Source organism: Taudactylus pleione, unplaced genomic scaffold, assembly GCF_031769625.1.
Source record: "Taudactylus pleione unplaced genomic scaffold, aTauple2 ptg000102l, whole genome shotgun sequence".
Taxonomy (NCBI): Eukaryota; Metazoa; Chordata; class Amphibia; order Anura; family Myobatrachidae; genus Taudactylus; species Taudactylus pleione.
In genome coordinates, this window is record NW_028284504.1 from 2820865 (window position 1) to 2842093 (window position 21229).

A 21229-nucleotide genomic window follows, 5' to 3' on the forward strand; every position below is an offset into this window, starting at 1 on the left:
TTTAACAAACCAGTCATTTCAGCGCCAGGGTCTGCCACACGACTGTGTCAATTAATCTGTCCCTGCACAAACTGGCTCTACGGAGGCAAGATGTCGTCCTCATCCTGCTCATTCACCGATTCCTCACCCTCTTCAGTGTTGTGTACATCCTCATCCTCACAGAGTATTAATTCGTCCCCGCTGGAATCCACCACCACAGGTCCCTCTGTACGTTCTGGAGGCTGGTCTCCCTGGAAGAGTTGATCATTCATTTTTATGAACATCATCTTCACCACATTTTGTGGAAGCAACCTCCTACGCCTTTCGCTGACAAGGTTCCCGGCTGCACTAAACACTCTTTCGGAGTACACACTGGAGGGGGGGCAAATCAGGTAAAATAGAGCCAGTTTGTACAGGGGCCTCCAAATTGCCTCTCTTTCCTGCCAGTACAGGTAGGGACTGTCTGACATGCCTACTTGGATGCTGTCACTGATGTAATCCTTTAACAGACAGACGCAAGCTTGTCGCTGCTTTGAGGATGCAGGTGCGGCTACAGCCCACACATTTCACAAAGACAGAAAAAAAAGAATTTTTTATTTTTTGTGGAGCACACTTTGAGGGTTACACCACCCTTTAACAGACAGACGCACGCTTGTCGCTGCTGCTTTGAGGATGCAGGTGCGGCTACAGCCCACACATTTCACAAAGACAGAAAAAAAAAGAATTTTTTATTTTTTGTGGAGAGCACTTTGAGGGTTACACCTCCCTTTAACAGACAGACGCATGCTTGTCGCTGCTGCTTTGAGGTTGCAGGTGCAGCTACAGCCCACACATTTCACATAGACAGAAAAAAAAGAAGAATTTTTTATTTTGTCTGGAGTGCACTTTGGGGGTTACAGCACCCTTTAATGGACAAGCCAGCCGGCCCTTTACTTATGACACAGGCGCACGCAGTCGCTGAATGGCGAAAGTGGGCAGAAATTTTTCGGGCCACCCAAAGCGTCTCCTGCACACCCCTGTCGCTTTTTAGAAAATTCGGCACCACCAAGTTTATTGTGTGAACATGGGACGTGCTGGAATTTGCCCAGATGTAATGCCCGCACAATATTGGTGGCGTTGTCAGATATCACAAATCCCCAGGAGGGTCTAAGTGGGGTAAGCCACTGGGCGATGATTTCCCTCATTTTCTCTAAGAGGTTGTCGGCGGTGTGCCTCTTACTGAAACCGGTGATACACAGCGTAGCCTGCCTTGGAACGAGCTGGCGTTTCTGAGGTGCTGCTACTGGTGACGCTGCTGTTGTTGCTGCGTAAGGTGATACATTTACCCAGTGGGCTGTCACAGTCATATAGTCCTTAGTCTGCCCTGTTCCACTTGTCCACATGTCCGTGGTTAAGTGGACATTGGGTACAACAGCATTTTTCAGGACACTGAGGACACTATTTCTGACGTCTCTGTACAGTCTCGGTATCGCCTGCCTAGTGAAGTGGAATCTAGACGGGATTTGGAACCGGGGACACACTACCTCCATCAATTGTCTAAATCCCACTGCACTAATGGCGGATACCAGACGCACGTCTAACACCAACATAGCAGTCAAGGCCTCAGTTATACGTTTTGCTTCAGGATGACTGCTGTCGTACTTCATCCTCCTCGCTAAGGACTGTTGGAGGGTCAATTGTTTAGTAAAAGTAGTGATGTTCCTACTTCCTCTCTGGGATGATGAACAACTCCCAGCAGCAGCAACAGCACTAGGAGGAAGTGGTTCTTGATCTTTCCCTATTTTATTTTTATCAGAGAAAGTTTGGTCCTCCATTTATGTTATATTGATATATACATGCGGCTAAGGCGCACACAAACACAGAAAATATTTTTTTACTTTTGTTGGAGACTAGTGCACTTTGTGGGTTACACCACCCTTTAAGAAATGAGCCAGCCGGCTCTTTACTTATGGGACACAGGCGCACGCTTGGCGCTGCTCCTTTGTTGATGCACGTGAAGCTACAGCCCACACAATTCACAAAGACAGAAAAAAAAAGAAGAATTTTTTATTCTTTGCGGAGTGCACTTTGAGGGTTACACCACCCTTTAACAGACAGACACACGCTTGTCGCTGCTGCTTTGAGGATGCATGTACAGTGCAGACAATTCACAAACACAGAAGAAAATGTTTTATTTTTGTTGGAGTGCACTTTGGGGGTTACACCACCCTTTAACAGACAGACGCACGCTTGGCGCTGCTGCTTTGAGGATGCACGTACAGTGCAGACAATTCACAAACACAGAAGAAAATATTTTATTTTTGTTGGAGTGCACTTTGGGGGTTATAGCACCCTTTAACAGTCAAGCCAGCCGGCCCTTTACCTATGACACAGGCGCACGCTTGGTGCTACTTTGTTGATGTACGTGCGGGTACTGCGCACACAATTCACAAACACAAAAAAAAAAATATCTTTTTATTTTTTTTGGAGTGCACTTTGGGGGTTACAGCACCCTTTAATGGACAAGCCAGCAGGCCCTTTACTTATGGGACACAGACGCAAGCTTGGCGCTGCTCCTTTGTTGATGCACGTGCAGCCACAGTGCACACAATTCACAAACAAAGCAAATATTTTTTTGTTTGGTTTGGAGTGCACTTTGGGGGTTACAGCACCCTTTAACGGTCAAGCCAGCAGTCCCTATATTTATGACACAGGCGCACGCTTGGCGCTGCTCCTTTGTTGATGCACGTGCAGCCACAGTGCACACAATTCACAAACACAGAAAATATTTTTTTATTTGGTTTGGAGTGCACTTTTGGGGTTACAGCACCCTTTAACGGTCAAGCCAGCTGGCCCTTTACCTATGACACAGGCGCACGCTTGGCGCTACTTTGTTGATGCACGTGCGGCTACTGCACACACAATTCACAAACACAAAAAAAATATATATTTTTATTTTTTTTGGAGTGCACTTTGGGGGTTACAGCACCCTTTAACGGACAAGCCAGCCGGCCCTTTACTTATGGGACACAGGTGCACGCTTGGCGCTGCTTCTTTGTTGATGCACGTGCAGCCACAGTGCACACAATTCACAAACACAGAAAATATTTTTTTATTTGGTTTGGAGTGCACTTTGGGGGTTACAGCACCCTTTAACAGTCAAGCCAGCCGGCCCTTTACTTATGACACAGGCGCACGCTTGGTGCTACTTTGTTGATGCACGTGCGGCTACTGTGCACACAATTCACAAACACAGAAAAAATATATATTTTTTTTGCACTTGGGGGGAGCACCCCTGATGGACAGAGCACCCCCTGGACAACACTACAGCACCCCTTTAGGACTGGGACACTGCACAGGACTTTGGAGTGGACACAGCCCCTATGGACAACTGACTGCACAACACAGTCCAGCCAGCCCCTATGGACTTTGGAGGAGTGGACAACAGCAGCACAGCACAGCACAACACAGCCAGCCCCTATGGACTTTGGAGGAGTGGACACAGCCCCTATAGACAATAGCAGCACAGCACAACACAGCCAGCCCCTATGGACTTTGGAGGAGTGGACACAGCCCCTATGGACAACAGCAGCACAGCACAACACAGCCAGCCCCTATGGACTTTGGAGGAGTGGACACAGCCCCTATGGAAAACAGCAGCACAGCACAGCACAGCACAACACTACACTGCACTACACTACACTACACTACACTACACTACACAGCCCAGCCAGCCCTAACTCCCACCCTCCCTCTTCACTGTCCACAGCCGAGTGAGAAAATGGCGAGACGCGGGTACCTTATATAGAATCCAAAACCCGCCAGACCCGTAAGGCGGGATGATGACGTTTTGCCTCGATTTCAGATCCGAGTCAGGCGGGAAAAGTCAAGCCTGACTCGGATCGGCGGGGCTCGGGGGGTTCGGATTTCAGAAATCTGAACCCGCTCACCCCTAATATATATATATATATATATATATATATATATATATATATATTAGGGGTGTGCACCGGCCACTTTTCGTGTTTTGTGTTTTGGTTTTGGATCTGGATCTTTCTTCGTGTTTTGGATCTGGATTGGTTTTGCCAAAACCACCCTTCCGTGTTTTGGGTTCTGGGTTTTGTGTTTTGGATCTGTATTTTTTTGAAAAAAAGCATAAAAACAGCTAAAATCACAGAATTTGTAGGTTTTTCTGCTCCTATGCTATTATTAACCTCAATAACCTTAATTTCCACTCATTTCCAGTCTATTCTGAATACCTCACACCTCACAATAGTGTTTTTATGTCCAAAAGGTTGCACCGAGGTAGCTGGATGACTATGCTAAGCGACACGAGTGGGCGGCACAAACACGTGACCCATCTAGGCGTGAAACTGCAGTGGCAGACAGGATGGCATTGAAAAACTAGGCCCCAAACTGTACATAATGCAAAGAAAAAAAAGAGGTGCAAGATGGAATTGTCCTTGGGCCCTCCCACCCACCCTTATGTTGTATAAACAGGACATGCACACTTTAACAAACCAATCATTTCAGCGCCAGGGTCTGCCACACAACTGTGGCTGAAATGATTGGTTCGTTTGGGCCCCCACAAAACAAGCTGGCAATTTATCTGTCCCTGCACAAACTGGCTCTACGGAGGCAAGATGTCATCCTCATCCTCCTCATCCACCGATTCCTCACCCTCTTCAGTGTGTACATCCTCATCCTCACAGAGTATTAATTCGTCCCTGCTGGAACCACAGGTCCCTCTGTACGTTCTGGAGGCTGGTCTCCCTGGAAGAGTTGATAATTCATTTTATGAACATCATCTTCTCCACATTTTGTGGAAGCAACCTCCTACGCCTTTCGCTGACAAGGTTCCCGGCTGCACTAAACACTCTTTCGGAGTACACACTGGAGGGGGGGCAACTCAGGTAAAATAGAGCCAGTTTGTACAGGGACCTCCAAATTGCTTCTTTTTCCTGCCAGTACAGGTACGGACTGTCTGACATGCCTACTTGGATGCTGTCACCGATGTAATCCTTTAACAGACAGACGCACGCTTGTCGCTGCTGCTTTGAGGATTCAAGTGCGGCTACAGCCCACACAATTCACAAAGACAGAAAAAAAAAAAGAATATTTTTATTGTTTGTGGAGCACACTTTGAGGGTTACACCACCCTTTAACAGACAGACGCATGCTTGTCGCTGCTGCTTTGAGGATGCAAGTGCGGCTACAGCCCACACAATTCACAAAGACAGAAAAAAGAAGAAGAATATTTTTATTGTTTGTGTAGCACACTTTGAGGGTGTCACCACCCTTTAACAGACAGACGCACGCTTGTCGCTGCTGCTTTAAGGATGCAGGTGCGGCTACAGCCCACACATTTCACAAAGACCGAAAAAAAAAGAACAATATTTTAATTGTTTGTGTAGCACACTTTGAGGGTGTCACCACCCTTTAACAGACAGACGCACGCTTGTCGCTGCTGCTTTGAGGATGCAAGTGCGGCTACATCGCACACAAGTCACAAACACATTAAAAAAATAGTTTTTTATTTTTTGGAGCACTTTGAGAGTTACACCACCCTTTAACAGACAGATGCACGCTTGTCGCTGCTGCTTTAAGGATGCAAGTGCGGCTACAGCCCACACATTTCACAAAGACCGAAAAAAAAAGAACAATATTTTAATTGTTTGTGTAGCACACTGTGAGGGTGTCACCACCCTTTAACAGACAGACGCACGCTTGTCGCTGCTGCTTTAAGGATGCAGGTGCGGCTACAGCCCACACAATTCACAAATACAGAAAAAAAAAGAACAATATTTTAATTGTTTGTGTAGCACACTTTGAGGGTGTCACCACCCTTTAACAGACAGACGCACGCTTGTCGCTGCTGCTTTGAGGATGCAGGTGGAATCTAGACGGGATTTGGAACCGAGGACACACTACCTCCATCAATTGTCTAAATCCCACTGCACTAATGTCGGATACCGGACGCACGTCTAACACCAACATAGCAGTCAAGGCCTCAGTTATACGTTTTGCTTCAGGATGACTGCTGTCGTACTTCATCCTCATCGCTAGGGACTGTTGGAGGGTCAATTGTTTAGTAAAAGTAGTGATGTTCCTACTTCCTCTCTGGGATGATGAACAACTCCCAGCAGCAGCAACAGCACTAGGAGGAAGTGGTTCTTGATCTTTCCCTATTTTATTTTTATCGGAGAAAGTTTGGTCCTCCATTTATGTTATATTGATATATATACGTGCGGCTAAAGCGCACACAAACACAGAAAATATTTTTTTATTTTTGCTGGAGAGTAGTGCACTTTGTGGGTTACACCACCCTTTAAGAAATGAGCCAGCCGGCTCTTTACTTATGGGACACAGGCGCACGCTTGGCGCTGCTCCTTTGTTGATGCACGTGCGGCTACTGCGCACACAATTCACAAACACAGAAAATTTTTTTTTTTTTGGTTTGGACTGGAGTGTACTTTCGGGGGTTACAGCACCCTTTAACGGTCTAGCCAGCCGGCCCTTTACTTATGACACAGGCGCACGCTTGGCACTACTTTGTTGATGCACGTGCGGCTACTGCGCACACAATTCACAAACACAGAAAATAATTTTTTTTTTGGTTTGGACTGGAGTGTACTTTGGGGGTTACAGCACCCTTTAACGGTCAAGCCAGCCGGCCCTTTACTTATGACACAGGCGCACGCTTGGCACTACTTTGTTGATGCACGTGCGGCTACTGCGCACACAATTCACAAACACAGAAAATAATTTTTTTTTTGGTTTGGACTGGACTGTACTTTCGGGGGTTACAGCACCCTTTAACGGTCAAGCCAGCCGGCCCTTTACTTATGACACAGGCGCACACTTGGCACTACTTTGTTGATGCACGTGCGGCTACTGCGCACACAATTCACAAACACAGAAAATAATTTTTTTTTTGGTTTGGACTGGAGTGTACTTTGGGGGTTACAGCACCCTTTAACGGTCAAGCCAGCCGGCCCTTTACTTATGACACAGGCGCACGCTTGGCACTACTTTGTTGATGCACGTGCGGCTACTGCGCACACAATTCACAAACACAGAAAATAATTTTTTTTTTGGTTTGGACTGGAGTGTACTTTCGGGGGTTACAGCACCCTTTAACGGTCAAGCCAGCCGGCCCTTTACTTATGACACAGGCGCACGCTTGGCACTACTTTGTTGATGCACGTGCGGCTACTGCGCACACAATTCACAAACACAGAAAATAATTTTTTTTCGGTTTGGACTGGAGTGTACTTTGGGGGTTACAGCACCCTTTAACGGTCAAGCCAGCTGGCCCTTTACCTATGACACAGGCGCACGCTTGGCGCTACTTTGTTGATGCACGTGCGGCTACTGCACACACAATTCACAAACACAAAAAAAATATATATTTTTATTTTTTTTGGAGTGCACTTTGGGGGTTACAGCACCCTTTAACGGACAAGCCAGCCGGCCCTTTACTTATGGGACACAGGTGCACGCTTGGCGCTGCTTCTTTGTTGATGCACGTGCAGCCACAGTGCACACAATTCACAAACACAGAAAATATTTTTTTATTTGGTTTGGAGTGCACTTTGGGGGTTACAGCACCCTTTAACAGTCAAGCCAGCCGGCCCTTTACTTATGACACAGGCGCACGCTTGGTGCTACTTTGTTGATGCACGTGCGGCTACTGTGCACACAATTCACAAACACAGAAAAAATATATATTTTTTTTGCACTTGGGGGGAGCACCCCTGATGGACAGAGCACCCCCTGGACAACACTACAGCACCCCTTTAGGACTGGGACACTGCACAGGACTTTGGAGTGGACACAGCCCCTATGGACAACTGACTGCACAACACAGTCCAGCCAGCCCCTATGGACTTTGGAGGAGTGGACAACAGCAGCACAGCACAGCACAACACAGCCAGCCCCTATGGACTTTGGAGGAGTGGACACAGCCCCTATAGACAATAGCAGCACAGCACAACACAGCCAGCCCCTATGGACTTTGGAGGAGTGGACACAGCCCCTATGGACAACAGCAGCACAGCACAACACAGCCAGCCCCTATGGACTTTGGAGGAGTGGACACAGCCCCTATGGAAAACAGCAGCACAGCACAGCACAGCACAACACTACACTGCACTACACTACACTACACTACACTACACTACACAGCCCAGCCAGCCCTAACTCCCACCCTCCCTCTTCACTGTCCACAGCCGAGTGAGAAAATGGCGAGACGCGGGTACCTTATATAGAATCCAAAACCCGCCAGACCCGTAAGGCGGGATGATGACGTTTTGCCTCAATTTCAGATCCGAGTCAGGCGGGAAAAGTCAAGCCTGACTCGGATCGGCGGGGCTCGGGGGGTTCGGATTTCAGAAATCTGAACCCGCTCACCCCTAATATATATATATATATATATATATATATATATATATTAGGGGTGTGCACCGGCCACTTTTCGTGTTTTGTGTTTTGGTTTTGGATCTGGATCTTTCTTCGTGTTTTGGATCTGGATTGGTTTTGCCAAAACCACCCTTCCGTGTTTTGGGTTCTGGGTTTTGTGTTTTGGATCTGTATTTTTTTGAAAAAAAGCATAAAAACAGCTAAAATCACAGAATTTGTAGGTTTTTCTGCTCCTATGCTATTATTAACCTCAATAACCTTAATTTCCACTCATTTCCAGTCTATTCTGAATACCTCACACCTCACAATAGTGTTTTTATGTCCAAAAGGTTGCACCGAGGTAGCTGGATGACTATGCTAAGCGACACGAGTGGGCGGCACAAACACGTGACCCATCTAGGCGTGAAACTGCAGTGGCAGACAGGATGGCATTGAAAAACTAGGCCCCAAACTGTACATAATGCAAAGAAAAAAAAGAGGTGCAAGATGGAATTGTCCTTGGGCCCTCCCACCCACCCTTATGTTGTATAAACAGGACATGCACACTTTAACAAACCAATCATTTCAGCGCCAGGGTCTGCCACACAACTGTGGCTGAAATGATTGGTTCGTTTGGGCCCCCACAAAACAAGCTGGCAATTTATCTGTCCCTGCACAAACTGGCTCTACGGAGGCAAGATGTCATCCTCATCCTCCTCATCCACCGATTCCTCACCCTCTTCAGTGTGTACATCCTCATCCTCACAGAGTATTAATTCGTCCCTGCTGGAACCACAGGTCCCTCTGTACGTTCTGGAGGCTGGTCTCCCTGGAAGAGTTGATAATTCATTTTATGAACATCATCTTCTCCACATTTTGTGGAAGCAACCTCCTACGCCTTTCGCTGACAAGGTTCCCGGCTGCACTAAACACTCTTTCGGAGTACACACTGGAGGGGGGGCAACTCAGGTAAAATAGAGCCAGTTTGTACAGGGACCTCCAAATTGCTTCTTTTTCCTGCCAGTACAGGTACGGACTGTCTGACATGCCTACTTGGATGCTGTCACCGATGTAATCCTTTAACAGACAGACGCACGCTTGTCGCTGCTGCTTTGAGGATTCAAGTGCGGCTACAGCCCACACAATTCACAAAGACAGAAAAAAAAAAATAATATTTTTATTGTTTGTGGAGCACACTTTGAGGGTTACACCACCCTTTAACAGACAGACGCATGCTTGTCGCTGCTGCTTTGAGGATGCAAGTGCGGCTACAGCCCACACAATTCACAAAGACAGAAAAAAGAAGAAGAATATTTTTATTGTTTGTGTAGCACACTTTGAGGGTGTCACCACCCTTTAACAGACAGACGCACGCTTGTCGCTGCTGCTTTAAGGATGCAGGTGCGGCTACAGCCCACACATTTCACAAAGACCGAAAAAAAAAGAACAATATTTTAATTGTTTGTGTAGCACACTTTGAGGGTGTCACCACCCTTTAACAGACAGACGCACGCTTGTCGCTGCTGCTTTGAGGATGCAAGTGCGGCTACATCGCACACAAGTCACAAACACATTAAAAAAATAGTTTTTTATTTTTTGGAGCACTTTGAGAGTTACACCACCCTTTAACAGACAGATGCACGCTTGTCGCTGCTGCTTTAAGGATGCAAGTGCGGCTACAGCCCACACATTTCACAAAGACCGAAAAAAAAAGAACAATATTTTAATTGTTTGTGTAGCACACTGTGAGGGTGTCACCACCCTTTAACAGACAGACGCACGCTTGTCGCTGCTGCTTTAAGGATGCAGGTGCGGCTACAGCCCACACAATTCACAAATACAGAAAAAAAAAGAACAATATTTTAATTGTTTGTGTAGCACACTTTGAGGGTGTCACCACCCTTTAACAGACAGACGCACGCTTGTCGCTGCTGCTTTGAGGATGCAGGTGGAATCTAGACGGGATTTGGAACCGAGGACACACTACCTCCATCAATTGTCTAAATCCCACTGCACTAATGTCGGATACCGGACGCACGTCTAACACCAACATAGCAGTCAAGGCCTCAGTTATACGTTTTGCTTCAGGATGACTGCTGTCGTACTTCATCCTCATCGCTAGGGACTGTTGGAGGGTCAATTGTTTAGTAAAAGTAGTGATGTTCCTACTTCCTCTCTGGGATGATGAACAACTCCCAGCAGCAGCAACAGCACTAGGAGGAAGTGGTTCTTGATCTTTCCCTATTTTATTTTTATCGGAGAAAGTTTGGTCCTCCATTTATGTTATATTGATATATATACGTGCGGCTAAAGCGCACACAAACACAGAAAATATTTTTTTATTTTTGCTGGAGAGTAGTGCACTTTGTGGGTTACACCACCCTTTAAGAAATGAGCCAGCCGGCTCTTTACTTATGGGACACAGGCGCACGCTTGGCGCTGCTCCTTTGTTGATGCACGTGCGGCTACTGCGCACACAATTCACAAACACAGAAAATTTTTTTTTTTTTGGTTTGGACTGGAGTGTACTTTCGGGGGTTACAGCACCCTTTAACGGTCTAGCCAGCCGGCCCTTTACTTATGACACAGGCGCACGCTTGGCACTACTTTGTTGATGCACGTGCGGCTACTGCGCACACAATTCACAAACACAGAAAATAATTTTTTTTTTGGTTTGGACTGGAGTGTACTTTGGGGGTTACAGCACCCTTTAACGGTCAAGCCAGCCGGCCCTTTACTTATGACACAGGCGCACGCTTGGCACTACTTTGTTGATGCACGTGCGGCTACTGCGCACACAATTCACAAACACAGAAAATAATTTTTTTTTTGGTTTGGACTGGACTGTACTTTCGGGGGTTACAGCACCCTTTAACGGTCAAGCCAGCCGGCCCTTTACTTATGACACAGGCGCACACTTGGCACTACTTTGTTGATGCACGTGCGGCTACTGCGCACACAATTCACAAACACAGAAAATAATTTTTTTTTTGGTTTGGACTGGAGTGTACTTTGGGGGTTACAGCACCCTTTAACGGTCAAGCCAGCCGGCCCTTTACTTATGACACAGGCGCACGCTTGGCACTACTTTGTTGATGCACGTGCGGCTACTGCGCACACAATTCACAAACACAGAAAATAATTTTTTTTTTGGTTTGGACTGGAGTGTACTTTCGGGGGTTACAGCACCCTTTAACGGTCAAGCCAGCCGGCCCTTTACTTATGACACAGGCGCACGCTTGGCACTACTTTGTTGATGCACGTGCGGCTACTGCGCACACAATTCACAAACACAGAAAATAATTTTTTTTCGGTTTGGACTGGAGTGTACTTTGGGGGTTACAGCACCCTTTAACGGTCAAGCCAGCCGGCCCTTTACTTATGACACAGGCGCACGCTTGGCACTACTTTGTTGATGCACGTGCGGCTACTGCGCACACAATTCACAAACACAGAAAATAATTTTTTTTTTGGTTTGGACTGGAGTGTACTTTCGGGGGTTACAGCACGCTTAACGGTCAAGCCAGCCGGCCCTTTACTTATGACACAGGCGCACGCTTGGCACTACTTTGTTGATGCACGTGCGGCTACTGCGCACACAATTCACAAACACAGAAAATAATTTTTTTTTTGGTTTGGACTGGAGTGTACTTTCGGGGGTTACAGCACCCTTAACGGTCAAGCCAGCCGGCCCTTTACTTATGACACAGGCGCACGCTTGGCACTACTTTGTTGATGCACGTGCGGCTACTGCGCACACAATTCACAAACACAGAAAATAATTTTTTTTTGGTTTGGACTGGAGTGTACTTTCGGGGGTTACAGCACCCTTTAACGGTCAAGCCAGCCGGCCCTTTACTTATGACACAGGCGCACGCTTGGCACTACTTTGTTGATGCACGTGCGGCTACTGCGCACACAATTCACAAACACAGAAAATATATTATTTTTTTAGCACTTGGGGGGAGCACCCCTGATGGACAGAGCACCCCCTGGACAACACTACAGCACCTCTTTAGGACTGGGACACTGCACAGGACTTTGGAGTGGACACTGCCCCTATGGAGAACTGACTGCACAACACAGTCCAGCCAGCCCCTATGGACTTTGAAGTAGTGGACACAGCCCCTATTAACAACAGCAGCACAGCACAACACAGCCAGCCCCTATGGACTTTGAAGTAGTGGACAACAGCAGCACTACACTACACTACACTACACAGCCCTAACTCCCACCCTCCCTCTTCACTGTCCACAGCCGAGTGAGAAAATGGCGCCGACGTGGGTACCTTATATAGGATCCAAAACCCGCGAGACTCGGAAGGCGGGAAGATGACGTTTTGCCTCGATTTCAGAATCCGAGTCAGGCGGGAAAAGTCGAGCCTGACTCGGATCGGACTCGGATCGGGGGGGCTCGGGGGGGTTCGGATTTCAGAAATCCGAACCCGCTCACCCCTAATATATATATATATATATAGTGGAGAAGTCTGGGATGGCATATATGTGTGTCCCAGATTCCTATCATATGTGTTTTAAAGACCCCAGAGAAAAGTCTGTTATGCCTAACAGACCAGAAGTGTCGGCTTTTGGTAAAAGCCGGATAATTGGCCCTAGGGTTCTGGATGTGAGAAGAGAAGGGAGGGCTCCATCAACAGGCCATGTCAGGTGTTTTGCCTTTCAGTCTGGGAGCAGGCTGATTAGTAGTTGCACCTGCAAGTGGTTCATATAGTTGTGTTAAGGTTTTGGTTCAGTGGCTCACATACCCTGGGGAGAAATATCACAGTGTTTGTTCAGAGACACTGTGATATTTGAAAGTGCTGTGTTTGTGTTTGTGGTAAGGCAGTAGGCCCTGCCACTTGTAGAGAGGGAATAACCTGTCTAGTTAGTGCCCAGATGGGCTAGGACTTATTTTTATGTTTTGTTTATTTTGTTGTTTATGTTGCACAATAAAACTGGTTCCAACCAGCTTGCACGAAAACCCTGTACTGGTGTGCTGTGTCCTGGCTACTGTGTGTAAGGAGGTGTCCATCTACCCCAGGAGAGGGAACCCTACCCCGACTATATCACAAGATATATATATATATATATATATATATATATATATAATCCCAGTAGACCCGGCACTCGCAATAAAGGTAAGTATAGCTCCGGTGCCCTTCCCAAATGCAATCAGCACAAATATCCCAGGAATAGCGGGAGGCACTCAAGAAGACTTTACAGCTTCAAAGAACTGACAGCAAGACTGTTGCTAGATGTCAACGTTTCAGTGACATACACGTCTTGATAAAAGTGTATGTTACTGAAACGTTGACATCTAGCAACAGTCTTGCTGTCAGTTCTTTGAAGCTGTAAAGTCTTCTTGAGTGCCTCCCGCTATTCCTGGGATATATATATATATATATATATATATATATATATATATAAAAACCCTCCACTTACGCACATGCTGGAGCTGTATGTAGATATTTATCTATCTATCTATCTATCTATCTATCTATATATATATATATAGATGCATGTAGACTGCATGCATCTATATAGATAGATTACAGATGCAAGACAGATGTGTGGGCTGTGTGGAGGAGGGGCTTGAGAGGGGGGAGGGGCCCAGAGATATTAGTGTAACGGGCCCCAAGATTTCTGTTGCCGGTCCTGCTTACACCCTGCACCCATTATAAACACACCACTGCTGAGAATGCAACCTGTAAATACACTAGTGAATTTACTTAGAAGGTATTCAATCAATTCACCAGGAAGCACTACTTACATCACTAAGAATACAACCTATAAATTCAATATAGCCACTGACATCACAAGCAGAATCGCAAGGGTTCTCTGTCAGGGATCTTTGCTGGTAATCTGCCGGGCCGTCTGTGCTGTAACTGACATTGCTGTTTAAATGCTCCCTGTCTTCAAGTACTGTAGCATCTGAAGAGATTGACATGTTTGAAAATGTTTTCATTTTATCTGGGCGTTTATATTTTTAAATACATATATTAATATTAGCAATGAATATTCATGGGTGTACATTTTATAATATTCTTCTTCCAGCTTGTCTATCCCAATCACCTAGGTCTTAGAAAATTAAACTTTTATTAAAACAAATGTCACCATGTTGGCATAATTTTTACTTGTCTGATGACATATCATTTTTATAATGCAAATGAAACGTGTTTATCACAACAGTACAGAAAGGAGCAGTCACAATTGCTTGACAACTGTTACAAACTGACAGTGGTGATTCTGTATTGAAGTTTTGGGAAGATGCTAGCTATAAAATAAGATATTTTAGACTCAGTTGATTTAAAGTACAAAACCTGATGCTAATTTCTGTTCAGTTGCTGTGGTTTACAGCACTTTTTTGATCTATGCTACTATACCTATTTTCTCTATAATTTATTAAAATAGAACAATTTTGGCACACAGGAAAAAGGTGAGTAACTCATTGCAACCAATCCGATTCTGGTAGTATTAATGATGTTTGAAAAATCAGAGCAAATCTCTGATTGGTTTCATTCTATTGGTTACAACGATAAAGAAAGAGTAACAAATTAACTATATTTCATCGTTACAACAAAATAACCACAAAACAGATAATAAAATAGTATATGTTAATAATTTAATGATAATTTAAATATAATAATTTGCTGTTACACGTGTCTGAAAACCATTAGTCAACTATATTTTCAACTATATTTTCTTACATTTTTTTACATTTTCAACTATATTCTCTTAAATTTTCTTTACCCATTTTTATAACTAAATACTAACTAACATTTGTCATAAAACAACACATTATATATACCTTCCAAATGTTTTAATTACACATATAACAATTATAATAAAACATATCTAATTTATCTACACGGCTTGCAAATAAACATCGTAGCAGTGCACTGAGATTGTTCTGAATTGATCCTGCTTTATGTGCATTGACTTTTTTGAATAATTACACATTTGAAAATTTGGTTTCATCTTCTAGGAGTTGTTGCCTCGCTGGAGCTCACCAAAATAAATGTTTTATTACAGAAATAAGAGCTGTTTCTAAAACTGTGATTACATGATTCATCAATGTGAAGAAAAAAAAAACACTTGCTGCTTTTAGGATTTATCATTTTTGCAGGGGGGGGGGGGGGAGTGGAATTAAAGGGAATTTCAAACTGCTTTACTGCCCTTCAGTCCTGGGACTTTTTTTTCTTCAATCTTATTAGAATATTTGTGATGCTATGAACAGTATGGTTATTGCAGTATTTGTTAAAGGGACACAGAGGCATAATTTGTAGTGGTTTGAAGCTTTATCGCTAAATTCAGTAAAATGCTGGCAGAAATATGACTGGAAAGATACATGGAGCTCCTCCTGTTGTTGAACCAGAAGGCTTTTTGAACTGGGAATTCTCTAAAAACTTGTGAAATGGAATGCCCATGAGGAAATACTTATCTAGGAGGAAAATAATGTATAACTTTTACTATAACCAGTTTTGATATATGAATTATGTGATACACAGTGTAAACACAAGCTGTTTCAGTTATCTTCAGGTTATGTCTACAAACTAATCACAACACCTCCCACATGATACAGGGCTCATGAATCCTATCTGACTTCGTATAGATCTTCTTCTTACAAAAAAAACACTTTTATATATGCCTTTTCCTGACCGCTATATTCTAGAATTGGAACTGTTTTACTCAGTGTGTTTGTTTCTGCTGCTTATTTCCAGATAAGACTGTAGTAGATTGTGTGTCAGAGAGCAGTATATTTTCTGGCATGCAAACAAATGCTAATTGCACATGGTGTAAGGGAAGTTGTGGGAGAATAAAGGAGATACTTTTGAAAATTTGCAATTTTAATTTCAGTTTCTATTTATTATTTTTATTTTGACATCCAAACAAATGAACTGGATATTCTGTTTCCTATCTTCTGGAACAACCTTTTCACACTCTTTAGAATTTTTCTTTCACACTCTCCCATGGTTTTGTGGTTACCCTCTTATACTGCCTCCAAGATGGCTGAGACTGGCCTCCTCTGGGCTGTTTGATACTCACACTGCCTATGGGCTGGTTGAGCCTCACATTCACTAGGTTATATGAATTTCATCTGCTCTTGGCTAGCTGACTTTCACACTATCTCTAGGCAAGCCGTAACTTACTTCCTTTAGGCTAACAGAGTCTTCATTAAATGCTCTTGGTTAGCTGGCTCTCATACTGCCTCTGGTATTGCCAAGTATTGCCTTTTCATATTCAAGATCACTCTTAACTCATTGATGACCCTTTATCAATGAGATATGTATATGTATATATGTCTTATTCTCTGGGCTAGCTCTTCCTGTTATTCCGAGAGCTGAACTCCCTTCCCCGCCCTGTCCCATAATGCCTAGTCCCATACCAGACTAATTATCCACATCCTTCTCTCTTTTCTTAAGTGAGATAGTTATCCCTGTTCTTCTCCACACTATAACTCAGTCTTTCTCTATTCATCTCTCACTAGACTACCTCCCTCTCTGCAGTATTGAGCTAGTTCTCCATGTCCTTTAGATAATTAGTTCTCACTCTCCTATATTAGGTTCACCGTCCATCTCCTCCTCTACACTTTTTTCTTTCTCACATTAGTCATTCTTTGTACTATGGACCTGATTCAGACCTGCTCGCTAAAGCACGATCGCTCGCTGTGAGCGATTTTCGCCCATCTGCGTGTGCGCAAGCCATTCGTTGCGATCTGATTTTGGTAGCTCGTAAGCCACTATCAGGTCGCTGCTTTGAGTGACAGATAGTGCCGTTTGTGGGTGGTAACAGGGGAAGGTGCATGTGAACGGGGGAGTGGTGTTGCGAATGCAGGCGTGTCTGCTCGCCCAAACGCTGTTTAAAGGTTGTGCATAATTTGCAAAGTAGCGTCATTGTACTCGTCACCTGCATGTATTTCAGCCAGCACTGATCGCAGTGCTTGCGGCGGGGAAAGGCAACGCCAAGGGCTGCGAGCAGCTCCGATGGCTCACGATGGTCCCGATTAATCATACATTTCCTGGAGATGACGTGTGTTGCGAGTGGCAAGGGGGCGTCTTCAGACACTTGCGAGCGCACTTTGCCGTAGCTCGTTAACAAACAGTGGGGGTCCTTACGCAACGCAGTGCGAGCGCTTACCAGCGAGCGATCATATCTTGCGAGCGGGTCTGAATCAGGTCCTATATCTCTTTATGCTTCTCTGGATTGGCTATTTGACCTTGTGCTTATTGACTCTCCTATTTTCATGCTTTGTCACCCCACTGATATTGGTCACCATTCATGTTCATACTTATATTTGTTTTGTATTCCCCACTCTCTTCTATCATTATATGAGCCAGCTCACTTTGTTGGTCTTGGGACAGCCATGAACATGATCTAATGGCATATATAGTCCTGGTGAAGAATTATAAAATCTGCTGAGGTAACTTTTGATGTCTAATTGGGGTTTGTGTATTATACCTCCTTCCTCTTACAGCTCACTTACTACCAGTCTTAATTCTTCGTCTCGTCCCATACTCTTCCTAGTCCTAACCTTGATGCCTTTCACATAGTCCATGCACTAAGGGACTTATTCAGAGTTGCAAGCAATTCCATTTTGCAGACGGATCTTGAAATTTTTAGCAGGGCACATACTCTGTGGCTGAGCGTGCACAACTATCAGCAACTACATGCGATTAGTGTTGTACCCATCTCAGTCCCATCTCCACTTGCAGCTGAATGGATGTAACTGAGTGGCAATGGGGCTTTTGTACTTAGGCATGTAAGCGTAATTGTGCGCTATGCTGAGCTAAGCGTACATAGAAATCCCGCTGATTTCGGCTAGATCTCTTGCGCCTATTATAGGGCTTGTGCAAATGCATGGATGACAGCTACTTTCATGGATAGGAGTGTTGTGGCCCCACAGAGGTGTGCAATGCTGCATGCAGGCGAAGATCCGCATTCATTTCCATGCATGGACAATTTGCATGCAACTCTTAATCAGCCCCTTACTGTCCTGAAATCTTAGCAATTTATTTTCCTGCTTCTTATCTCAGTCCCTTTATTCTTGATAAGTCACCTCACTCCTTTGTAATAGACTCGCTCTCTTTCCTACCATGTGCTAACTGTCTACCTTCCTCTGGGCTGCTAGTTTTTTTCTTCCTCTGGGTAAACTCATTTTCCCTGCTCCACTGAGCTATTTCACTGTTGTCTGTGGGTGATTTAACGCTTAAACGTTGGTGTAGTGATAAGCACTGTCCCTTAGGCATTCAGTTTAATAAGCCATCCATTGTGACGATTGCGTCTGCACCTAAGCGATATGCAATGTTAAGCTAACAAAAGCATGTAACTTGCAGGCACCACAGTGCATTATGTGCTATGTGCTACTGAGCCGCTATAAGACCCTTTAATACATTATGACGGCTGATATATAGCTGCCCAAATGTAAGTTCATAGCCCCCTTAGTTATTCCTCATTACTCATTCTCCCTCTAGGCTAGCTTGCTTTTTCATGGTAATTAATTCTGATAGTGCCAATCAGGGCAGTGCTCCAGAGAAAACCGTACAGAAGTTCAGTTTTAGGATCAATGCTAATTCTAAAGGATTCCATTAGAACTTATTATATATCCAAACACTCCCTTTATTTTTATCTTTCTCATTTTTTCTCTCACTGATTTCTTTATTCTAACCACCATTTCATTTAGCTTGAAGCATTAGTATACAGAACCTTTTATAGCACTACAGAATGACTATTGCTTAGAATAAATAATATTTTTCATTTATTGTTGTTATTTTGCACTTTTTGTGTTTTTTTTATACTTACAATTGATTGTCTTTAATCCAAGTTTTAAATAAGGATAATTATTCCCTTTACATTTACATTAACTCATTACATTAACATGAAGAATCCTGATTCAAATTTTTGTAGACAGTTCACATTTACTCTTCTAGGAGATCTCTATATCTGAAAGATTTCTTAACACAAAGCCAGATACTTGCATTTGTATACACTATACTTATATATGATTAAATTTCATATATATATATATATATATATATATATACACATATATATATCTATATATCAGTCTTATAACTAAAAGCTTCAGAATCTGCATTATGAAAATCATATACAAATCAGCCACAGGGATACATTTACTTTGAGAAATGTAACCAGTTCTTTCACATCACTTATCAATATGTTTATACCTTTTTGTGATTCATTAATTAACCCTATATGCATTTAGAACAATTCAGACATCCCTAGACAAAAATAGTAGGAAGCCAGTGCTGGAACACTCACCTGTCCATTTTTGCAGAGGTCCGCCCACATGCTGGTGCCATCTCCACCTCTCATCAGGACGTGGTAGGTAAAGAAATATGTACCAGGCACTGTACAGCTGAAACGACCACTTGCTGCATCGTAGTTGTTCCCAAGGTTGGTCACTACATCATCAAATTTGAGGACCTCATAACCTTCATGGGGGTTCTTCAAACCAGCATAGAAAGCCACGCGAGGAAAAGTGGTGTATGTGGCTGTGCTGATGGCACCATTCACCCCTCCTCCTGGCAAGCCTGGTGGTCCAGGTTTACCTGACTCTCCACGTTCTCCTGGTGGACCTACTGGACCTGGTGGGCCTGGCAGCCCAGGCTCTCCAGGTGGACCTGGTTTACCAGGACGTCCAGCTTTTCCTTGAGGACCTTGCACTAAAGTTGATGGAGCTGGTTGTCCTCTGTCACTTAAGGGTTCAGCTCCAGTGCCGGCTCTGATGCTGGTACTGGTGGTGGTTGCCCCTGTTTTGCTGAGGTAGGGGTCGCATACCATCCGACAGGTGCCCAACATCTCATAGTGGCCATCAGAGCCAACTGAGTTGACCAACACTGGAATTAGGATTACCAATATTAGGACCATCACCACACCAATCGCCACGGCCACCAATGTTTTCCTCCCAAGGCCGAAAGGGGCCAAGGGACGGGGGGTTGCACGACTGGGGGGAGCTATGGTGCCGAAAATAGTGGGGGAGAGGCAGAATGGCCTCTCCAGAAAAGAAGGGGATAGATGGTCTTAAAGAAGACACAGCACGTAATGTGTTAGCAGAAAAAAAAAATCTAAAAGAAAAAAAGAAGCAGATGGGTGAGTAAAACTGGGAGAGAGGAAAGGACAAGAGTGAGAAAACAGTGATCAAATGTAAAGACAGGTGATAACTTGGAAGAACTTCCTGGCAGAAAATATGCAAATAATAATAATAAAAAAAAAGAAAATGGATTTCAGAACAAATGGGAGAGAGGAGAAATGTGTAACACAAAACGTGAATTGATAATATGTGACAGAACAGTGGAGGAAGCAAAGATTAAGAATAGAGTCAAAGAGAATTGCATGAGAAAGATAAGAAAGGTGGTAGGACAGAGAGAAGGAGGGGGGAGCAGGTAAGTGTGACTACTTAAAGAGAAGAGGATTAAGCAAGAAACAGTAGCAGTGTCGGAAGAGACTCAGAAGGGAGCTGAAAAGGAGAAGATTATGAGAAAGGGTGAAAGCTGCTGAGGCAAGGCAGAAAGGCAGCAGGGAATCTAACTTGTGAGAGAATGGTCTGTGGAGTCTGAATCTTATATATGAAACAGAGCAGTGCCCCCTGAAGGAAGAAGCCCAATATGCAGCTATAAGCAGAGAGAAACAGTTACATGCACAAACAGGTAAACACACCTTGTGTGAAAGGAGTAATATGCTAAATACAAGGATAACACACATACATCATAGAAAGGAATAAGGGAAACAGTGAACTGCCACTCACAGTATCACAATGAACAATGCAGTATATTTAAGATTAAACATATGTAGCCCAAGCTCTATATTTATTTATTAACATTTATTTATATAGCACATGCCGTTGTGGTTATATA

The 21229-nt window shown here is 44.2% G+C and overlaps 1 protein-coding gene across 1 annotated transcript in view; it reads right to left on the bottom strand.

Moving 5' to 3' along the window:
- The window catches only part of C1QL1 (complement C1q like 1), a 139222-nt gene extending 118358 nt beyond the window's left edge, over positions 1–20864 (bottom strand). Inside the window, exon 1 of the mRNA XM_088470743.1 lies at positions 19635–20864. Coding sequence (XP_088326869.1) covers positions 19635–20243 — 609 coding nt within the window. The 5' untranslated portion in view covers positions 20244–20864. The remainder of the gene's footprint in view (positions 1–19634) is intronic.
- Positions 20865–21229: the final 365 nt, after the last annotated feature.